Genomic DNA, 20,087 nt, shown 5'->3' with positions numbered 1-20,087 from the left:
GATCACTTGAGGTCAGGAGTTTGAAATCAACCTGGCCAACATGGTGAAACTCCATCTTTACTAAAAATACAAAAATTAGCTGGGCGTGGTGGCAGGCACCTGTAATCCCAGCTACTTGAGAGGCTGAGGCAGGAGAATCGCTTAAACCCGGGAGGCAGAGGCTGCAGTGAGCCAAGACCGGGCCACTGCACTCCAGCCTCGGTGACAGAGTGAGACTGAGTCTCAAAAATAAAATAAAATAAAATAGGCAAATTCATTGAGACAAAAAGAAGATTATTAAGAACGTACAAGGGCCTGGGGGAGGTGAGAATGGGGTGTTACTATATAATGGGTAGAATTCCTATTTGGGATGATGAAAGAAGTTCTCAAAACAGCATTGTGAATGTATTATTAATGCCACTGCATCATACCCTTCAAAATAGTTAAAATTCTACATTTTCTCATGTATATTTACTACAATTTAAAAATTTCATTTACAATAGCATCAAAAAAATCAAATGTCTTGGGTCAAATTTAACAAAACGTGAAAGAATTCTACATTAAAAACAATCAAATAATGTAGCAAGATAGTAAAGAAGGCATAAATCAAGAAATATGCCTCACACAGCACATGGATTAGAAGACTCAATATAGTTAATATATCAATTCTCCCCAAATGAATCTATAAATTCAATGGAATCTCAACCATAATGCCAGGAGACTTTTTTACAGAAATTGACAAGCTAATTCTAAAATTTATATGGTAACAAAAAGAAATTATAATATTCAAATAAATCTTGATAAACAATAAAGTTGGATTATTTATACTGTCTGATGTCAAGACTTGCTATAAAGCTACAGTAGTGGGGTACTGGCATATGGATAAACAAATAGATCAATGGAACAGAACACAGATTTCAGAAACAGGCCCATATCTACAGAGTCAATTGTTTTTGGGTTTTTTGCCAGCGACAAATCAGGATATAACAGTCAATTGTTTTTCGACAAAAGTACCAAAGCAAACCAATGGGTAGAGAAAATTTTGGTAGTTTTAAACTATGTCAAATTTTTTTACATTCTTCCCTCTAAAAAGTGAAATCCTCCTCTCTCTTTGAGTATAGGCTAGACTTAGTGACTCATTCTAACAAAAAGAATATGGCAGAAGTGATAGTGTATGACTAGGTCATAAGAGGCATCATGGTTTCTTCCTTACTTTGTCTTAGATCATTTCTGGAGGAGATAACTGCACGCCATGAGGAAACTCAAAGAGCCCTGTGTATAACTTGTTAGCTTTAAAGTAGGGAAAATTTAAAAACAAACAAAAAGCCCTGGGGAGATAAACGACATGAAACTGAGGCTTCCTGCCAAGAGCTTTATGAATAAGTCATCTTGAAAACAGATCCTCTAAGCCAAGCATGGTGGCTCAGGCCTATAATCCCAACGCTTTGGGAGGCCAACAGGGAAAGATCACTTGAGCCCGAGTTCAAAACCAGCCTGGGCAACGAAGTGAGACCCCATCTCTACAAAAACATAGAAAAAACTAGCCCCACATGGTGGTGCACACCTGTAGTTCCAGCTTGGGAGGCTGAGTTGGGAGGATCACTCAAGCCCAGGAGGCCAGGGCTGCAGTAAGCCATGATCACCACTGCACTCTAGCCTGGGCCACTTCTGAATTCCTAGCCCTCAGAAACTGAGGTAATAACTGTTTGCTGTTTTAAACTGCTAAGTTTTGGAATAATTTGTTACAGAGCAATAGATAATACACAAGTCTTTTCAACAAATGTTGCTAGTAATGGAACAATCAGTTACCTATGTGGGGGAAAAATAAACACCAGCCCCAATCTCACACAATAACAAAAATTAACTTTACGATGACTCAGAGACCAAAATGTAAAAGCTAAAACTAGAAAGCTTCTAGGTGAAAACACAAAAAATAAAGTTAGGCTGGGCATGGTGGCTCACACCTATAATCCCAGCACTTTGGGAAGCCAAGGTGCGCAGAGCTCACCTGTAGTCTTAGCTACTCGGGAGGCTGAAGTGGGAGAATGGCTTGAGCCCAGAAGTGGAGGGTGTAGTGAGCAGAGATCATGCCACTGCACTCCAGCCTGGGTGACAGAACCAGACCCTGTCTCAAAAAAAATAAAGTTATATGATTTACACTACCTGACTTCAAGCCTTGCTAGAAATGTCCAACACTTAAGAGGTAGGCAAGGTATCCTCAGACACTCAGACAGGACACAGAAAGCAATAACCATAACAGAAATTATTGATAAATCGGACTTCATCAAAATTGAAAACCTCGATTATTTATTTATTTATGAGATGGAGTCTCAATCACGCCTGTATTCCTAGCATCTTGTTAGGCCCAGGCAAGAGGACTGCTTGAGGTCAGGAGTTCAGGATCAGCCTGGGCAAATATGCTGAGACCTCCATTGCTACAAAAAATTTTTAAAAAGAAAATAAGCTGGGCATGGTGGTATGCACATGTAGTCCTAGCTACTAGGGAGGCTGAGGCAGGAGGCCGTTTAAGCCCAGAAGTTAGAGGGTACACTAAGTTATGATCATGCTACTACACTCCAGCCTGGGCGACAGAGCAAGACCTTGTCTCTAAAAAAACAAAACAAAAAACAAAAAATATAGTATCCAGAATACAAAAAAACTTCCTAAAACTCAGTAACCAAAAAAAAAAAAAAAAAAAAAAACCTGCCAGGCACAGTGGTCAACACCTACCTATAGTACCAGCTACTTGAGAGGATGAGGCAGAAGGATCCTTTGAGCCCAGAAGTTCAAGTCCAGCTTGGGCAACATAGGGAGGCCCTATCTCTAAAAGATACATTTCTTTAAAAAATAAAAAAGACAATTTAAAAAAAAATGGGCAACAGATTTGAATAAATACTTCACAAACGAAGATACACAAAGACCATTAAGTACAGGAAAAGGTGCTCAATATCATTAGCATTCAGGTAAATGAAAATTAAAACCACAATGAGTTACCACTATACTTTCACCCAAATGGCTAAAATTAAAAACACACTACAACACACTAAATGTTGCTAAATGTGGAACAACCACAACTCTCATACATTACTGGTGAGAGTGTAAAAATGGTACAACCATTTTGGAAAAGGTGTTACAGTTTCCTATAAAGTTAAACATACATCTATCCTATGACCCAGCAATTCTATTCTCTTCAAGAGAAATCAATGTGTATGTCCACACAAAATACCTGTGCAAAAAAGTTCATAAAAGCTTTACTCATAAGGCAAACACTGGAAACAGCCCAAACATCTATCAACAGGAGAATAAACAAACTGTAGTGTTAATGCAATGAAATACTATATAGCAATAAAAATAAACTACTGATACAGACAACAGCATATATAAATTAAAACATTACACTGTGTGAAAGAAACCTACTCAAGAGTGGCCAGGCGCAGTGGCTCACACACCTGTAATCCCAACACTTTGCGAGGCCAAAGAGGGAGGATCGCTTGAGCCCAAGAGTTTGAGACCAACCTGGGCAACATGGCAAGAGCTCTACAGAAAATTTTTTTAATTAGCTGGGTGCAACAGTGCACACCTGTAGTCCCAGCTACTTGGGAAGCTGAGGTGGGAAGATCCCTTGAGCCCAAGGTGGGTTCAAGGTGGCAGTGAGCTATAATTGCACCACTGCACTCCAGCCTAGGTGACAAAACAAGACCCTTTCCCTTAAAAAAAAAATATATATATATATATGTGTGTGTAATATATATATTATAGTCTTCCTTTTTAACTTATTTTATATATAATATATACGAAGACTATATAATATATAAAATATGTATATATAGAAAGCTATATATACACATATACATATATTGTCTTCTTATATTCTAGAGCGTTCTCTTTTTTGAGACAGGGTCTTACTCTGTTACCCAGGCTAAAGTGCAGTGGCACGATCATGATTCACTGCAGCCTACATCTCCTGGTCTCAAGCAATCCTCCCATCTCAGCCTCCCTAGTAGCTGTGACTATAGGCACATGCTGTCACACCCAGCTAGTTTTTTTATTTTTTGTAGAGACAAGGTTTCACCATGTTGCCCAGGCTGGTCTCAAACTCCTGGACTCAAGCGATCCTTCCATCTCAACCTCCCAAAGTGCTGGGATTACAGGCATGAGCTATCGCACCTAGCCTCTCTCTACTTCTGACTAGCCAATTTCTCATTACTCCAGTCTCTGTTATAGTTAATAATTCTATTTTTTTTTTACATAGAGACAGGGTCTCACTACGTTGCCCAGGCTGGTCTTTAACTCTTGAGCTTTTTTTTTTTTTTTTTTAAAGACAGAGTCTCACTCTCACCCAGGCAGGAGTGCAGTGGTATGATCACTGCTCACTGCAGCCTCCAACTCCTACGCTCAAGTGATCCTCCTACCTCAGCCTCCCCAGTTGCTGGAATTTTAGGCATGTCCCACCATGCCCAGCTAACTGTTTATTTTTTGGTAGACAAGCGGGCCTTGCTGGGTTGTCCAGGCTGGTTTTGAACTTCTAAGCTTAACTGATCCTCCTGCCTCAGCCTCTCAAAGTGCTGGAATTACAGGCATGAGCCATTGCACCTGGCCAATTAATAATTTTTTATATAGTCCCAATTCTACCAATGAAAAGTAATACTGTAAACAGTCAAGTTAATATGCTTAAGGGTCTAAGTGGTCCTGCCTGGTACACTCTGCTTCATGAAATTACTCAAACTTAATATGGGCTCCCTGGCACCAAGGTCAGCACTTACTTTAGAGACACCTGCAAAATATGTAAGATAGCCAAATATTGGCCGGGTGCGGTGGCTCACGCCTGTAATCCCAGCACTTTGGAAGGCCGAGGTGGGCAGATCACAAGGTCAGGAGATTGAGACCATCCTGGCTAACACGGTGAAACCCCATCTCTACTAAAAAATACAAAAAAATTAGCTGGGCGTGGTGGCGGGCGCCTGTAGTCCCAGCTACTTAGGAGGCTAAAGCAGGAGAATGGCGTGAACCCGGGAGGCAGAGTTTGCAGTGAGCCAGTGAGCCGAGATCGCACCACTGCACTCCAGCCTGGGCAACAGAACAAGACTCCGTCTCAAAAATAAATAAATAAAAAAGATAGCCACATATTTTATAATACATCTTCCCACATAGAGAAGAAGCTTTTTAATATTTACTATATTTTCTATGCTAATGAACTCACTTTAATTTTTGCTGCACTGTCTCCAGGTAAAGTACCAAAAACAGTAAACCAAAATAGCCTATGTGTATCCTGCCTAGCATGCTGCTTGGCCCTGATCCATACAACATCTTCAAGTTGAGCATAAGTCTTTATAAATAAGTTTCAGAATATTCACTAGCTAGGCATGGTGGTACACATGGGAGGCTGAGGCAGCAGATCAGTTGAGACTAGGAATTCGAGACCAGCATGAGTAACACAGCAAGACTCTCTCTAAAACACACACACACACACACACACACACACACAACCAGAATACTCACCACCAAAGCAATTTTTTGTCCGAATTGCAACTATAAAGTCTCCAAATTAGTCAGGGACCATTAAATTTAAATTTGCAGGCCGGGCACGGTGGCTCATGCCTGTAATCCCAGCACTTTGGGAGGCCAAGGTAGGTGGATCACGAGGTCAGGAGATTGAGAACATCCTGGCTAACATGGTGAAACCCCGTCTCTACTAAAAATACAAAAAAAATTAGCCAGGCGTGGTGGCAGGTGCCTGTAGGCCCAGCTACTCGAGAGGCTGAGGCAGGAGAATGGCGTGAACCCGGGAGGCAGAGCTTGCAGTAAGCCGAGATAGCACCACTGCAGTCCAGCCTGGGGGAAAGAGCTAGACTCCGTCTCAAAAAAAAAAAAATTTTAAGTACTTACATGATCAAATACATATTGAGTACCCACAGAGTAAGGCCATGTAGTATATTATTACTAATAAGACAAAAATAATTCCTGCCTTCAGAGAACTGAAAGTCAGTATGGCCCAAGGAGTTAATGGTAAAACAATGAAATATTACAAACTGAGCTATGCATAATAGGTGACCTCTGGAAATGACTTTTAATGGGAGAGGGAATTTAAGGGATGAATACTTATCAACAAAAGCACTGTCTGTGGCTCCCAGATATTAAAGTCTAGAACACTTAGCTAGGGCTCTGACATAAGAAACTATACAGTCAGTTCTCATTACTGATGGTAATTATGTTTTATAAAGTCATTGTGTACACTGAGTTATTGAATACTGAGTCACTGCACCTAGACAAAATAAATGGTTAGGTTCCTGTAGGCCTCTGGTCATATTTTCTTTTTTTTTTGTTTAATAAACTCTCAGCCAGTAGAAGATGATCTAGTCATATTTTCATTAACCAATCAATATATAACCTTCCAGATCTACATACATACAATATAAAACCTTTTAGGTATGTTTCTGTTTAAAAACACCTTATTTAATATAAATAACTGATTCATTAACACTGAATTATAGTTGACAGCATTATAACTCATGCCTGAACAAAACTTCCCTACACATTCCTTGTAAGGTAATCAAAGCCTTCTTGTGTTTAAAAACACTAGGCAGCACTTCAATACGACGTTTGGGGGCCATTTTAAGCATCAAAATCACCAACAAGGCCAGGTGCAGTGGCTAACATTGTAAGCGGTCTCAAAAAAATAAAAAAATAGGCTTCTAGTGGCCGGCTTCATTGGGAACTATGGCTAAACATCATCCTAATTTGATCTTTTGCTGCAAGCCAGCTGGTGTTGTCATCGGAAGATTGTGTGAAAAATGTGACAGCAAGCGTGTGATTTGTGACTCCTCTGTGCGTCCCTGCACTCTGATGTGCATATGTGATGAGTGTAACTACGTATCTTACCAGGGGTGCTGTGTGATCTGTGGAGGCCCTGGGGTCTCTGGTGCCTACTACTGTAAGCAGTGCACCATCCAGGAGAAGGATAGAGATGGCTGCCCAAAGATTGTCAATTTGGGGAGCTCTAAGACAGACTTCTTCTATGAACACAAAAAATGCAGCTTCAAGAAGAGGTGACTGGTGGGTGGCCCCTTCCTCCCCACAACATCAAGCTGCTGCAGTGGCTAGAAAAGATTCCTACTACTCCCGGCAGAAAGGGAGCAGAGCCCAGAGCATCACCAGGAGTGCCTGCTAGTGTACTAGCAGCTTGCCAACCCTCCTCTCCCTTCACCCAGACACGTGGTAGGAATGGAAAAGGATTCTTCACAGAGCACTCTGGCACACTGTATTGGAGAAAAATTGGTAAGATTAGTTAATGGTTTTTCTTGAATTTGAGAAGCAAAGATCTGTTCTCCATATTGATATGTTCTCCCTCAACCAAGATCTTCTAAGAAATAATATTTTAGTCTTCTGCTTGAGGAGTTGACTGTGAAGCTACACCCAGTGAAAAACATGTTCTTGCAGCAGCTCTAGTGGCAGCTATCCTCGAAGAACCTTTGGTGTGTGGTGGGAAGCTATCAGAACAAGAAATGTAGCCATTTACTCTTAACACTTGCGCTATTGTCATGTTATTTTCCTTCTGAGAAATTGGAAACCCTTTCTGTTGCTGTTATATTAATAAAGTTAGTGTTTATTTTCTGGTAAAATAAATAAAAATGAAAATAAACATTAAAAATCACCAACAAAAAGCAAATCAGGACAGGTGCAGTGGCTCACACGTGTAATCCCAGCACTTTGGGAAGCCGAGATGGGCAGATCCACTTGAAGCCAGGAGCTCGAGACCAGCCTGGACAACATGGTGAAACCTCATCTCTACTAAAAATACAAAAATTAGCCAGGCATGGTGGTGCATGTCTGTAATCCCAACTATTCACCAGGCTGAGGCAGGAAAATTACTTGAACCCGGGAGGCGGAGGTTGCAGTGAGCCGAGATAGCACCACTGCACTCTAGCCTGGGTGACAGGGCAAGACTCAGTCTCAGAAAAAAAAGCAAATAAACACAAAAAACCATGGTACTAAATAGACCAAGAAAAGGACACTTATTTACAGTATGATAATTGAAAAGAAGGCAGCAGCACGTTGCCGTGTTTAACGTCAGCTGGGAACACACAACTCAAAATTTTTGTCACTCTGTGCATGTCTATAAATGATAGCAAAAGCACCAAAAGCATTGACTTTGGGGTTACAAGTAAATTTTAGCAGGTTTGCAAACTTGAAAATACAAACTCTGTGAATAATGCAGATCAACTGTATATTAATATGATTTCATTTATGTGAAACTTCTAAGAAACTCAAATTTAATCTACAGTGATAGACTGGCACCTGTCTGTGTCCAAGGAAGCAGGCTGGGGTTGACTGGAAAGGGAAATAAGAGTACTTTCTACGACTAACTGACATCTTTTCACTGGGCCAGGCACAGTGGCTCATGCCTGTAATCCCAGCACTTGGGAAGGCCAATGTGGGTGGATCACTTGAGGTCAGGAGTTCGAGACAAGCCTGGTCAACATGGCAAAACCCCATCTCTACTAAAAAAATACAAAAATCAGTCCATTGTGGTGGCACCTGCCTGAAATCCCTGCTACTCTGGAGGCTGAGGCACAAAAATCACTTGAACCCAGGAGGCGGAGGTTGGAGTGAGCCAAGATGGCACCACTGCACCCCAGCCAGGGTGACAGAGCAAGACTCTGTCTCCAAAAAAAGAAATCTTTTCAATGAAGTGAAATAGACATCTGTTGGACCAGGTGCAGTGGTTCATGCCTGTAATCCCAACACCTTGGGAGTCCAAGGTGGGTGGATTGCCTGAGGTCAGGAGATCAAAACCATCCTGGCTAACACGGTGAAACCCCATCTCTACTAAAAATACAAAAAATTAGCCGGGCGTGGTGGCACGTGCCTGTACTCCCAGCTACTCGGGAGGCTGAGGCAGGAGAATCACTTGAACCTGGGAGGTGGAGGTTGCAGCGAGCGGAGATTGCGCCACTACACTCGAGCCTGTGAGACAGAGCAAGACTCTATCTCAAAAAAAAAGAAAAAAAGAAAAATTATACCTCAATAAAGTTGGAAATTTCTTTAAAAACAATGATAAAGAACCGGGCGTGGTGGCTCACGCCTGTAATCCCAGCACTTTGGGAGGCCAAGATGGGTGGATCACGAGGTCAGGAGATCGAGACCATCCTGGCTAACATAGTGAAACCCTGTCTCTACTAAAAATACAAAAAAATTAGCCGGGCGCGGTGGCAGGCGCCTGTAGTCCCAGCTACTCGGGAGGCGAAGGCAGGAGAATGGCGTGAACCCGGGAGGCGGAGCTTGCAGTGAGCTGAGATCACGCCACTGCACTACAGCCTGGGTGACAGAGCGAGACTCTGTCTCAAACAAACAAACAAGCAAAAAACAACAATAAAGCATAAAGGTCAAAGATCAGAGATAAGCTGGCCATTTCTGGTGTGCAGGGGATTTCTTTAACAGTGAAATGACTTTTTTTTTTAAGACGGGGTCTCTCAGCTGGGTGTGGTAGCTCACACCTGTAATCTCAGCACTTTGGGAGGCCAAGGTGGGTGGATCACAAGGTCAGGAGATTGAGATCATCCTGGCCAACGTGGTGAAACCCCGTCTGTACTAAAAATACAAAAATTAGCCAAGCATGGTGGCACGTGCCTGTAAATCTCAGCTACTTGGGAGGCTGAGGCAGGAGAATTGCTTGAATCCTGGAGGCGGAGGTTGCAGTGAACCGAGATCGCGCCACTGCACTCCAGCCTGGGCAACAAGAGTGAGATTCTGTCTCAAAAAAAAAAAAAAAAAAAAAAGACACGGTCTCGGCAAGGTGTGGTGGCTCATGCCTGTAATCCTGGCACTTTGGGAGGCCAAGGCAAGTGGATGGCTTGAGATCAGGAGGTCGAGACTAGCCTGGCCAACACGGTGAAACCTCGTGTCTACTAAAAATACAAAAATTAGCTGGGCATGGTGGTAGGTGCCTGTAATCCCAGCTACTCAGGAGGCTGACGCAGGAAAATCACTTGAACCTGGGAGGTGGAGGTTGTAGTGAGCCGAGATTGTGCCTCTGCACTCCAGCCTGGGCGACAAAGCGAGACTTCATCTCAAGAAAAAAAAAGATAGGGTCCCACTCTGTCACCCAGGCTGGAGTGCAGTGGCCCAACCACAGCTCACTGCAGCCTCAAAAATCCCAGACTCAAGCTATCCTCCCATCTTAGACTCCCCAGTAGCTGGGGTTACAGCCACGCACCACCACGCCTGGCTAATTTTTTTATTTTTTTTATCGATGGGGTCTCGCTATGTTTCCAGAGCTGGTCTCGAACCCCTGGGCTCAAGTGATCCTACTGCCTCAGCCTCCCAAAGTGCTAGGATTACGGGGATGAGCCACCTTGTCCAGCCAATACGTTTTTAATTAACAGCTTTATTGATATATTATTCACACATCATACGATTCACCCATTAAGGTGTACCATTCAATGATTTTAAGTATAAAATATTCAGAAATAGGAGCAACCATCACCACAATTTTAGAATGTTTTAATCATCTCAAAAAGAAATCCCATACCCTTAAGCTATCATTTTCCCTATCCCCTACAACCACCTCCAAGCCCTAAGCAATCACTAATCTACTTTGTTTTATAGAATTGCCTATTCTGGATATTTCACATAAATGGAATCATGTAAATGTGAACTTCTGTATCTGACTTCTTTCACTTAACATGTTTTCAAGGTTCATCCATGTTGTAACATGTATCACACTTTGTTCCTTTTTATTGCAGAATAATGTTCCCTTATATGTATACATCACATTTTATCTGTCAGTTCATTGACATTTGGGTTGCTTCTCCTTTTGGCTATTATGAGTAATGCTGCCATAAACATTCATGTACAAGTTTTTGTGTGAACATTTGTTTTCATTTCTCTTGGGTAGATAGCCAGGAGGGAGATTGCTGGGTCATATGGTAACTCTATGTTTAACCACATAAAGACTGTTTTCCCAAATGGCCCACTTGACATTCCCACCAACAATGTATGAGGTCTCTAATTTCTCCATATTTCCATCAACATACAACATCATCTGATTTTTTTATTACAGAGTAAGTTATTTAATGATTGTTCATTCAATCATAATACACCCAAATTTTTCTTTTCTTTTCTTTTTAGAGACAGGGTCTTGCTCTGTCATCCAAGCAGGAATGCAGTGGTACAATCATGGCTCACTGCAGCCTCAACCTCCTGGGCTCAAGCAATCCTCCCACCTCTGCCTCCCAAGTAGCCAAGAATACAGGTGCATGCCACTATGCTCGTTTAATTTTTACATTTATTTTGTAGAGATGGGGTCTCACTATGTTGCCCAGGCTGGTCTCAAACTCCTGGGCCCAAGCAATTTGCCTGCTTCAACCTTCAAAAGTTCTGGAATTACAGGCATGAGCCATGGCACCTGGCCTACACCTAGATTTTTATGTGTTTATAAGGTGCTCTTATTAACATCGAATTTTAGACTTGAAAAGAGTCCAGTCCTAGACCTGCTCCCCTACCCTGCCCTCCTTTTATATAATGAGACAGGAATAAATAAGCTAAACCCACAAATAAAATTTTATAAAAGAGATCAGCAGATTTTCTAGGCACTCAACAAAACAAAGTCCCTAACAGAGATCCAGCAGTGAAGTGAACATGTGTTCCCATCAAAGCTCATTTGTTACATCTTCTAAATAAACGTAACTTCAAACCACAGTAGCACACGAGTGTCTTTATCATCTTTCATACACACACACACACACAGTCTTAGGCTTTCCTACCCAGAATCTATTGCTCAAATTCTGCTGTAGTAGGAGAAATGAAAACCTATATTTAAAAATTAGTGCAAAAGCACAGATCCAGAGCCACAAAGACACAAAATGCCTGACTGCTTCCTTCCTTGTTCCAAGTCAGAAACAGAATGTACTGTGCAGTCTTTCCCCAGCTCTGCCCATCACTGTTCCTTATAGTGTCAGGGCTGCACTGGGAGGAGGGCAGGCAGCAAATACTGCCATTTACAGCAACCCAAGGAGGCAGTGAGATCAAGACCCAACAAAGAAAAGGGCCTAAAAATGTTTGCATCCAGTGCCATGCTCACAGAAATGTTTTCATAGAAAAGTGGCATTTTAACCAGGAAGGGCTCTTTCTAGGCCTTAGTTCTGCCCTTTGAGCAAGTTCTGTCTCTGTTCTTCAGCACTAAGGGATGGGCCTGCCTCTATAAAGCACTAGAGTTAACATATGCAAGCACTTCAAGGCAAGGCAGGGTGGAGGCAGAAATTCATAGCCACCAAATCCCCATTTCTACTTGCCCACTCCCTTCTATTTCCCTGTTTAATTACAAAAGGTGTTTCCAACTCAGACAAATCTAGTACATCTCTATAAATATTTGGTCCTCATCTACTATGTACAGGTGCAAAAAGACACAAAAAGTGTAAAATATAGTCCCTGTCAGAAAAGGATTAGGCCCTACCAGAGGAAACAAAAAAGATTTTTTTTTTTTTTTTGAGACAGAGTTTCACTCTTGTTGCCCAGGCTGGAGTGCAGTGATGCAATCTCAGCTCACTGCAACCTCTGCCTTCCAGGTTCAAGTGATTCTACTGCTTCAATCTTCCAAGTAGCTGGGATTACAAGCACCTGCCACCACGCCCGGCTAATTTTTTGTATTTTTAGTAGAGACAGGGTTTCACCATGTTGGCCAGGCTGACCTCAGGTGATCCACCCACCGTGGCCTCCCAAAGTGCTGGGATTACAGGTGTGAACCACTGTGCCGGCCTAAAAAATTATTCTTAAAAGAGCAAATACTATTTTGATGTTTGTTTCAGGGCAATAATGTCACTGCAGTTCAAAGGGTATGGAATATATCCCCAGGAGCTGAAATGTTTTGGGGACATTTTATAAAGAAGGTAGATAGAAATGGAGCTGGACTATGGACAAGGGAAAAGCTGAAGGAAAAGGTCATCTCCACAGGCCATAGGTCACTGGATTCAGCCACGAGAGGATTTGTGTAGAGAAAGAGTATGTATGGAATGTTTAGCAAACCATTTGGTTAGTGGGGATTAAGATAAACCCTGAGGAGGTAGGCTGGAGGCAGCTGGACTGTATCGCCTTAAATGCCACATTAGGACATCAGATCTCATCCCATAAGCCTGTAGCAGTTCCTGATTTCAGTGCAGGATCTCCGTAGTCTGTGCAGTGTGAAAAAAACTCCTGAAATTGGCCAGGCAAGGTGACTCACATTCATAATCCAGCACTTTGGGAGGCCGAGGTGGGAGGATCACTCAAACCCAGGAGTTAGAGACCAGCCTGGGCAACAAGCAAGACAGCATGTCCATTAAAAAAAAGAAATTAAAATTAAAAATTAGCTGAGCACAGTGGTGCTCACCTGTAGTTCTAGCTACTCTGGAGGCTGAGGCAGGAGACTCACCTGAGCCCAGGAATTCGAGGCTGCAGTGAGCTATGATCGTGCCACTGCACTCCAGCTGGGCAACAGAGTAAGACCTGTCTCAAAAAAAAATTAAGTAAATAAAAGTACTAAAGTTTATAGATAAATTATGCAAAGATAAAGAACAGTGGATGGAAAGCCTGCTTTTTCTTTTTTTTTTTTTTTTTTTTTGAGACGGAGTCTAGCTCTGTCGCCCAGGCTGGAGTGCAGTGGCGCAATCTCAGCTCACTGCAACCTCCGCCTCCCAGGTTCAAATGACTCTCCTGCCTCAGCCTCCTGAGTAGATGGGATTACAGGTGGACGCCACCACACCTGGCTAGTCTTCGTATTTTTAGTACAGACGGCTTTTCATCATGTTGGTCAGTGTTGGTCAGGCTGGTCTGGAACTCCTGACCTTGTGACCCCCCCACCTCGGCCTCCCACAGTGCTGGGATTACAGGCTTGAGCCACCGCGCCCGGCCTGGAGGGTCTACTATTATAACAACAGTCTGACACATTTCCACTTAAAAATGCCCATCACAAGCCAGGCACAGTGGCTCATGCCTGCACTTTAGGAACCCGAGGCAGGAGGATCATTTGCACCCAGGAGTTTGAGACTAGCCTAAGCAACATAGTGAGACCCCCATCTCTACAAAAAAATTAAGACAAAGAAAATTAGCCAGGCATGGTGGCGCATGTGTGTAGTCCTAGCTACTTTGGAAGCTGAGGCAAGAAGATCACTTGAGCCCAGGAGTTGGAGGCTGCAGTGAGCTACAATTGTGCCACTACACTCCAGTCTAGGAGTTTTTTAAGAGACTGTCTCTTAAGACCAGGCGTGGCCAGGTGTGGTGGGTCACACCTGTAATCCCAGCACTTTGGGAGGCCAAGGTGGGTGGATCACCTGAGGTCAGGAGTTTGAGACCAGCCTGGTCAACACGGCAAAACCCCGGCTCTACTAAAAAAAAAAAAAAAAATTAGCCAGGCGTGCTGGCGCACTCCTGTAGTCGTCCCAGCTACTCGAGAGGCTGAGGCAGGAGAATCACTTGAACCCAGGAAGCAGAAGTTGCAGTGAGACAAGATCATGCCACTGCATTCCAGCCTGGGCGACAGAGTGAGACTCCGTCTCAAAAAAAAAAAAAAAAAAAAAAAAAGGGCCGGGCATGGTGGCTCATGCCTGTAATCCTAGCATTTTGGGAGGCCAAGACAGGAGGATCACTTGAGACTAGGAGTTCGAGCCCAGTCTGGGCAACTGAGACTCCATCTCTACATAAGTAATTTTTAAAAATGCAAATGACAGCCAGTGTGGTGTCTCACCCCTGTAATCCCAGGCCAAGGCTGAGGCAGGTGGATCACCTGTCAGGAGTGACCAGCCTGGCCAACATGGTGAAACCTTGTCTCAGGAAAAAAAAAAAAAGCAGGGGCTTGGGACAATTTTGAAAAGCTAATATTTTCGTCGGGTGCGGTGGCTCATGCCTGTAATCCCAGCACTTTGGGAGGCCGAGGCGGGCGGATCATGAGGTCAGGAGATCAAGCCCATCCTGGCTAACATGGTGAAACCCCATCTCTCCTAAAAATACAAAAAAATTAGCCAGGCGTGGTGGGAGACGCCTGTAGTCCCAGCTATTTGGGAGGCTGAGGCAGGAGAATGGCGTGAACCCAGGCGGCGGAGCTTGCAGTGAGCGAAGACCATGCCACTGCACTCCAGCCAGGGCAACCAAGCGAGATTCCGTCTCAAAAAAAAAAAAAAAGAAAAAAGAAAGAAAGAAAAGCTAATATTTTAATATCCCCCTCCTTTCAAGAACTGCCCGAGGAACTGGTCTTACCAAGATTAAAATGAACTAAAGATTCAAAAAATGGCCCTGAAGGACAATGAAATAAATAACTAAAGACTACTCAACTTCTCCCTTGCCTCACAAGTGCAGTATAAACTCAGTTGAACAGCAACAAGCTGCCAGCCTCCTCTGGGTTCAGCACCTGCTTTCCTAAAGGATCTCCTGACCAAGGAGCTGGTTTCTTTCAAAATTATTATTTTATTTATTATTTATTTATTTATTTTTGGAGACTGAGTCTCACTCTGTCACCCAAGCTGGAGTGCAGTGGTGCGATCTTAGCTCACTGCAACCTCCACTTTCCGGGTTCAGGTGATTCTCCTGCCTCAGCCTCCATGCACCACCACGCCCAGCTAATTTTTGTATTTTTAGTAGAGATGGAATTTCATTATTTTGGCCAGGCTAATCTCTAACTCCTGACCTCAGGTGATCCGCCTGCCTCAGCCTCCCAAAGTGCTGGGATTACAGACATGAGCTACCGTGCCTGGCCTCTTTCAAAATTATACATTCAGAGGTGACAAGATCCTGATAGAAGTGCACAAAGTAGGCTGGGCGCGTGACTGGGCACAGTGGCTCACGCCTCTAATCCCAGCACTTTGGGAGGCCAAGGCAGGCGGATCACGAGGTCAGGAGTTCGAGACCAGCCTGACCAACATGGTGAAACCAGGTCTCTACTAAAAATACAAAAATTAGCCGGGCATGGTGGCACGCACCTGTAATCCCAGCTACTTGGGAGGCTGGGGCAGGAGACTCGCTTGAACCCAGGAGGCAGACGTTGCAGTCAGCCGAGATTGTGCCACTGCGCTCCAGCCTGGGTGAGAGAACGAGACTTCGTCTCAGAAAAAAAAAAAACAAAACAAAAGTAGGCTCGGCGCAGTGGCTCACGCCTGTAATCCCAGCAATTTGGGAGGCCGAGGCGGGTTGATCATGAGGTCAGGAGTTCGAGACCAGTCTGGCCAACATAATGAAACCCCGTCTCTACTAAAAATACAAAAATTAGCCGGGCGTGGTGGCACATGCCTGTAGTCCCAGCTACTCGGTAGGCTGAGGCAGGAAAATTGCTTGAACCAGGGAGTCAGAGGTTGCAGTGAGCCAAGATGGCACCACTGTACTCCAGCTGGGCAATGAAGCGAGACTCCATCTCAAAAAAAAAAAAAAAAAAAAAAGCGCACAAAGTATTGTCGCTTGACTTCCTAGTCATCTCATGCAGACATGTTCTATGACCACATACAAGAAGACTGTACAAAGAACCAAAGAAGCCACAGGTCAAGAGAAATGTGTTTTGGAGCAATGAGAACTCTTCCTAGACCCGCACACTCTGCTGAGGATCCCCAACCTGCCCACATTCACAGGAAAGCGGCCTGAAGGTGTTTTCACTGAGCAAGATAATTTTAGTACTGTTAAAAGTTAATTTGCGCCAGGCGCAGTGGCTCCCAGCACTTCGGGAGGCCAAGGAGGGTGGATCACGAGGTCAGGAGTTGGAGACCAGCCTGGCCAACATGGTGAAACCCCGTCTCTATTAAAAATACAAAAATTAGCCGGGCATGGTGGCGCGTGCCTGTAGTCCAAGCTACTCGGGAGGCTGAGACAGGATAATCGCTTGAACCCGGGAAGTGGAGGTTGTGGTAAGCCGAGATCGCGCCACTGCACTCTGGCCTGGGCAACAGAGCGAGAGACTCTGTCTCAAAAAAAAAAAAAAAAAAGTTAATTTGCCAGTTCGATATCATCCACAACAAAAGCAAGTTTCTTTTTCCGATTCTAAGACACTCCTACGTTTCCTTTGTCTCCTATGGCAAGCATCTTTTTAGGAGATAAAATCAAGTCATCACCATAATATTCACTTTCTCCTAAAGCAAAAAGAGGAAGACATTACCACTCTCCAAAAAGTGGTGGTGAAGAACCAAAGAAATTATGTCCCAAAATAAAACTCAGCCATTATGAACATTTAGCCAGGTTCTTTGGGAGGAAAACGGTGAACTTCGAGGTACACGTGAGGTTCCGAACGGGTCTCAGGAAACAGCAGCCAGGCAGAGGGTCCCCCTTGCCATAATCATAGGGCCGTGACACCGGCCTGCCTGACTCGCGGGGGCTTTGGCTTCCTTCGTCTAGTCTTAGCATCCAGCGTCCTGAAAATCACTCGCAGGAGCGCTATCTAAGAAAGAAGTAAGTCTATTTCTCAGCCAGGAGCAACACAACTCCCAGGAGAGCATCAGGGTGGCACCGGACACACTTCAGCGCTCCGGATCAGCAGAGTCCAGAGCTTCGGTCAGAGAAGCTGGTTTCCCGCTACCTAGCCGGCCAGCCCTCAGGCAGTGGCGCTCTCCGTCCTCCACACCGGCTGTCCCCCCGGCTTCGGTGCCAGCATCTAGGAGGCTCAGCGGGCGGCCGGTCAGGACGCTCGAGCGATGTTCCAGTGATGCCCCACCGGAGCCCCGACCCCACGCGCGCCCACTCCAACCCCGCGCCCGCCACCGCCCTCCCTGCGGGCGTCAGGCCGGTCTATCGGCCCGGCTCCTGTCACTCACCTGCCCGGCCCAGGCACCGGGCGCCCACGGCTCCCTACGGGAGCTGGGCCCCCCGGGCCTCCAGGTTTCGGCCCGCCCCCTGGCAGGCAGCACAGGTGGCTGAGCCCCGCTACAGCGGCCTCTCACCGGCCGCTTGGTCCAGCTCCCGGCGCTGCCCACTGGGTACGGATCAACAACAAGATGGCGGCTAGCCGAGGGGGCGGGGGCCGGGCGTCATAGTAACCAGGACTGCAAAGAACCCGCCCCCGAGGGGGTGCTATCCCCAATCAACAGTCTTTTTGCTCGTCGCCAGGGGAAGTGCTTCCTGCTGACAGGTCAGCTCACCTGTCAGTCAGAGTCTGCCTCTCAGGGCCCGTGCCGAAAGCGTGGGGCACGTGACTGTGACGGCATGGGTTGGCGCATGCGCTTCGTTCCCGGAGTGGCTGGCGGCGGAGTTTTTGCTGGTTACTCCGAGGCCGGAGCGCCCTTGGCCTCTCTGCGTCCCTGGCCCTGGTGCGGTACCGGTGGCGTCTTGTCATACACTTGCGCGCACACAGGGAATCTCAGCGGTGTGCTATTCGTTTTTTTGTCACCTACTCTGGGAGAAGGGGGGTGCAGCCCCCAGTTCACTCTGGAGAGGAAACTGAGGCTCAGAGAGGGGAGGCCGAGCCAAGGTCACGCCACTTCTAGAAATGGAGGTGCTGGGTCTCGCACCTCCTCCTGCTGGTTTCAGAGTGTGAGGAGCCTCTATCCCAGCTTCCCACGCTTTGTCCCTTACTAGCCTGGAGGTACAGCAGTATGTGCTGCCACAGCAGCCTCTGGCTCATTGCCCATGCTTTCCTGCCTGAGGTTTAGAGCCTAGCACAAGTCCTGACACACAGCGGGCACTCCCTTTTTTCTGCCCTAGAGCATCTTGTCTTGAGATCCTGTGACAGCATCTTTTGCCCTGGACTGTCATGACCAGCCTCCCAGGCAGACTAATGGTCCCAGGAAGATGGTCACACCTTGCTCCCCATACAGAACACCTAACTCTGGGCTTGGCTTCAGAATTAGAACAACAGATGAAGTTACGTGGCCTGGGCCCACACCCAAATGCCCCAACTAGCTAACTCTGACTTTTGAGCCTTAGCCTCTCTTTAGCTTTGGTTGTCCCATCTGTAAAATGAAGATAAAAGTGGAGCTTCTCAGAGGAAGATTTAATGAACCCTCAGAGCAGGGGAAGAACTCAGGAAAAATCTGCCTACAACCACTTCCTGGAACAACCTGCTTCCAAGCTGCTGTTCCTGAGGCGTGCCTTAAAACACTAACTTTGGTGGAAGCCCCATGAAGGGTTTTTGTTTTGCTTTGTTTTGTTCCCACAGAAGGCTCTCAGCTTCTTCCTGGCCCTGGGATACCATAACTGGTTCAGAAAGGGAGGTCCTACTAGCCAGGCGCAGTGGCTCATGCCTGTAATCCAGCACTTTGGGAGGCCAAAGAAGGCGGATCACTTGAGGTCAGAGGTTCGAGACCAGCCTGGCCAAAATGGTGAAACCCTGTCCCTACTAAAAATACAAAAATTAGCTGGACGTGGTGGCAGGTGCCTGTAATCCCAGCTACTCAGGAGGCTGAGGCAGGAGGATCACTTGAACCTGGGAGGCAGAGGTTCAGTGAGCTGAGATCACACCACTACACTCTAGCCTGGGTGACAGAGCAAAATTCTGTCTCAAAAGAAAAAAAAAAGAAAGGGAGGTTCTCCAGTACCCTGAGGGGGTTCAGGCCCACAGACTCAACAGAGGAGTAAAGACTGTGATAACTTGGATTTACCACAGTAAGGTCTTCTTGGAGAGCTGGCAGAAGCCTGAGACCTGATGTCAGGTTGGGCATGGAGAGTGGGCCAACACTGCATCCAGCAAGACCTGCCCACCAGCAGATTGCTGCAGGCCACTTGGCTACATGCAATAGCTCAGTTCAACACAGGGAGATGTGAGAGCAGAGGAACCAGAAGAAACAGATCAGGAAGAAAAGCCAACAACCCTCAAAAGGGGGATTCTGCTAATCCTCCAGGACCAGCCATGCCACAGGATTCTCAAGTCTGCATCACCCCTCACCCCAGTGCAAAAGCCCCAGATCCTTCCCAAGAAAACCTCCACATACAGTTGGCAAGTTGCCCTGAAGTTTGATGGGGCCCTCAAAAAGCAACAGTGGTATAACTACTATGGATAACAGTTCAGAGGTTCCTCAGAAAACTAAAAATACAGCTACCACATGATCCAGCAATCCCACTGCTGGGTATGTACCCAAAGGAAAGGAAATCAGTATATCTAAAAGATATCTGCACTTCCATGTTTGCTGCAGTGCCATTCACAATAGCCAAGATTTGGAAGCAACCTAAGT

General features: G+C 45.4%; 2 protein-coding genes across 2 annotated transcripts in view; one reads left to right on the top strand and one right to left on the bottom strand.

The window, feature by feature from the left end:
- Positions 1 to 17,922, bottom strand: part of IP6K1 (inositol hexakisphosphate kinase 1) — a 68,399-nt gene extending 50,477 nt beyond the window's left edge. Inside the window, 1 exon segment of the mRNA NM_001131520.1 lies at positions 17,736 to 17,922. The gene's annotated coding sequence lies outside the window, so the exon portion shown is untranslated.
- LOC100436732 (PHD finger-like domain-containing protein 5A) lies at positions 6,676 to 7,029 on the top strand. Its single transcript, XM_054550750.2, has one exon. It carries the CDS (start codon positions 6,697 to 6,699, stop codon positions 7,027 to 7,029), a length of 333 nt encoding a protein of 110 aa, XP_054406725.1. The 5' UTR covers positions 6,676 to 6,696.
- Positions 17,923 to 20,087: the final 2,165 nt, after the last annotated feature.

The sequence above is a fragment of the Pongo abelii genome, chromosome 2, assembly GCF_028885655.2.
Source record: "Pongo abelii isolate AG06213 chromosome 2, NHGRI_mPonAbe1-v2.0_pri, whole genome shotgun sequence".
Lineage (NCBI taxonomy): Eukaryota > Metazoa > Chordata > Mammalia > Primates > Hominidae > Pongo > Pongo abelii.
Note: the sequence above shows the minus strand (reverse complement) of the source record. Positions and strands in the feature narration are given on the sequence as shown.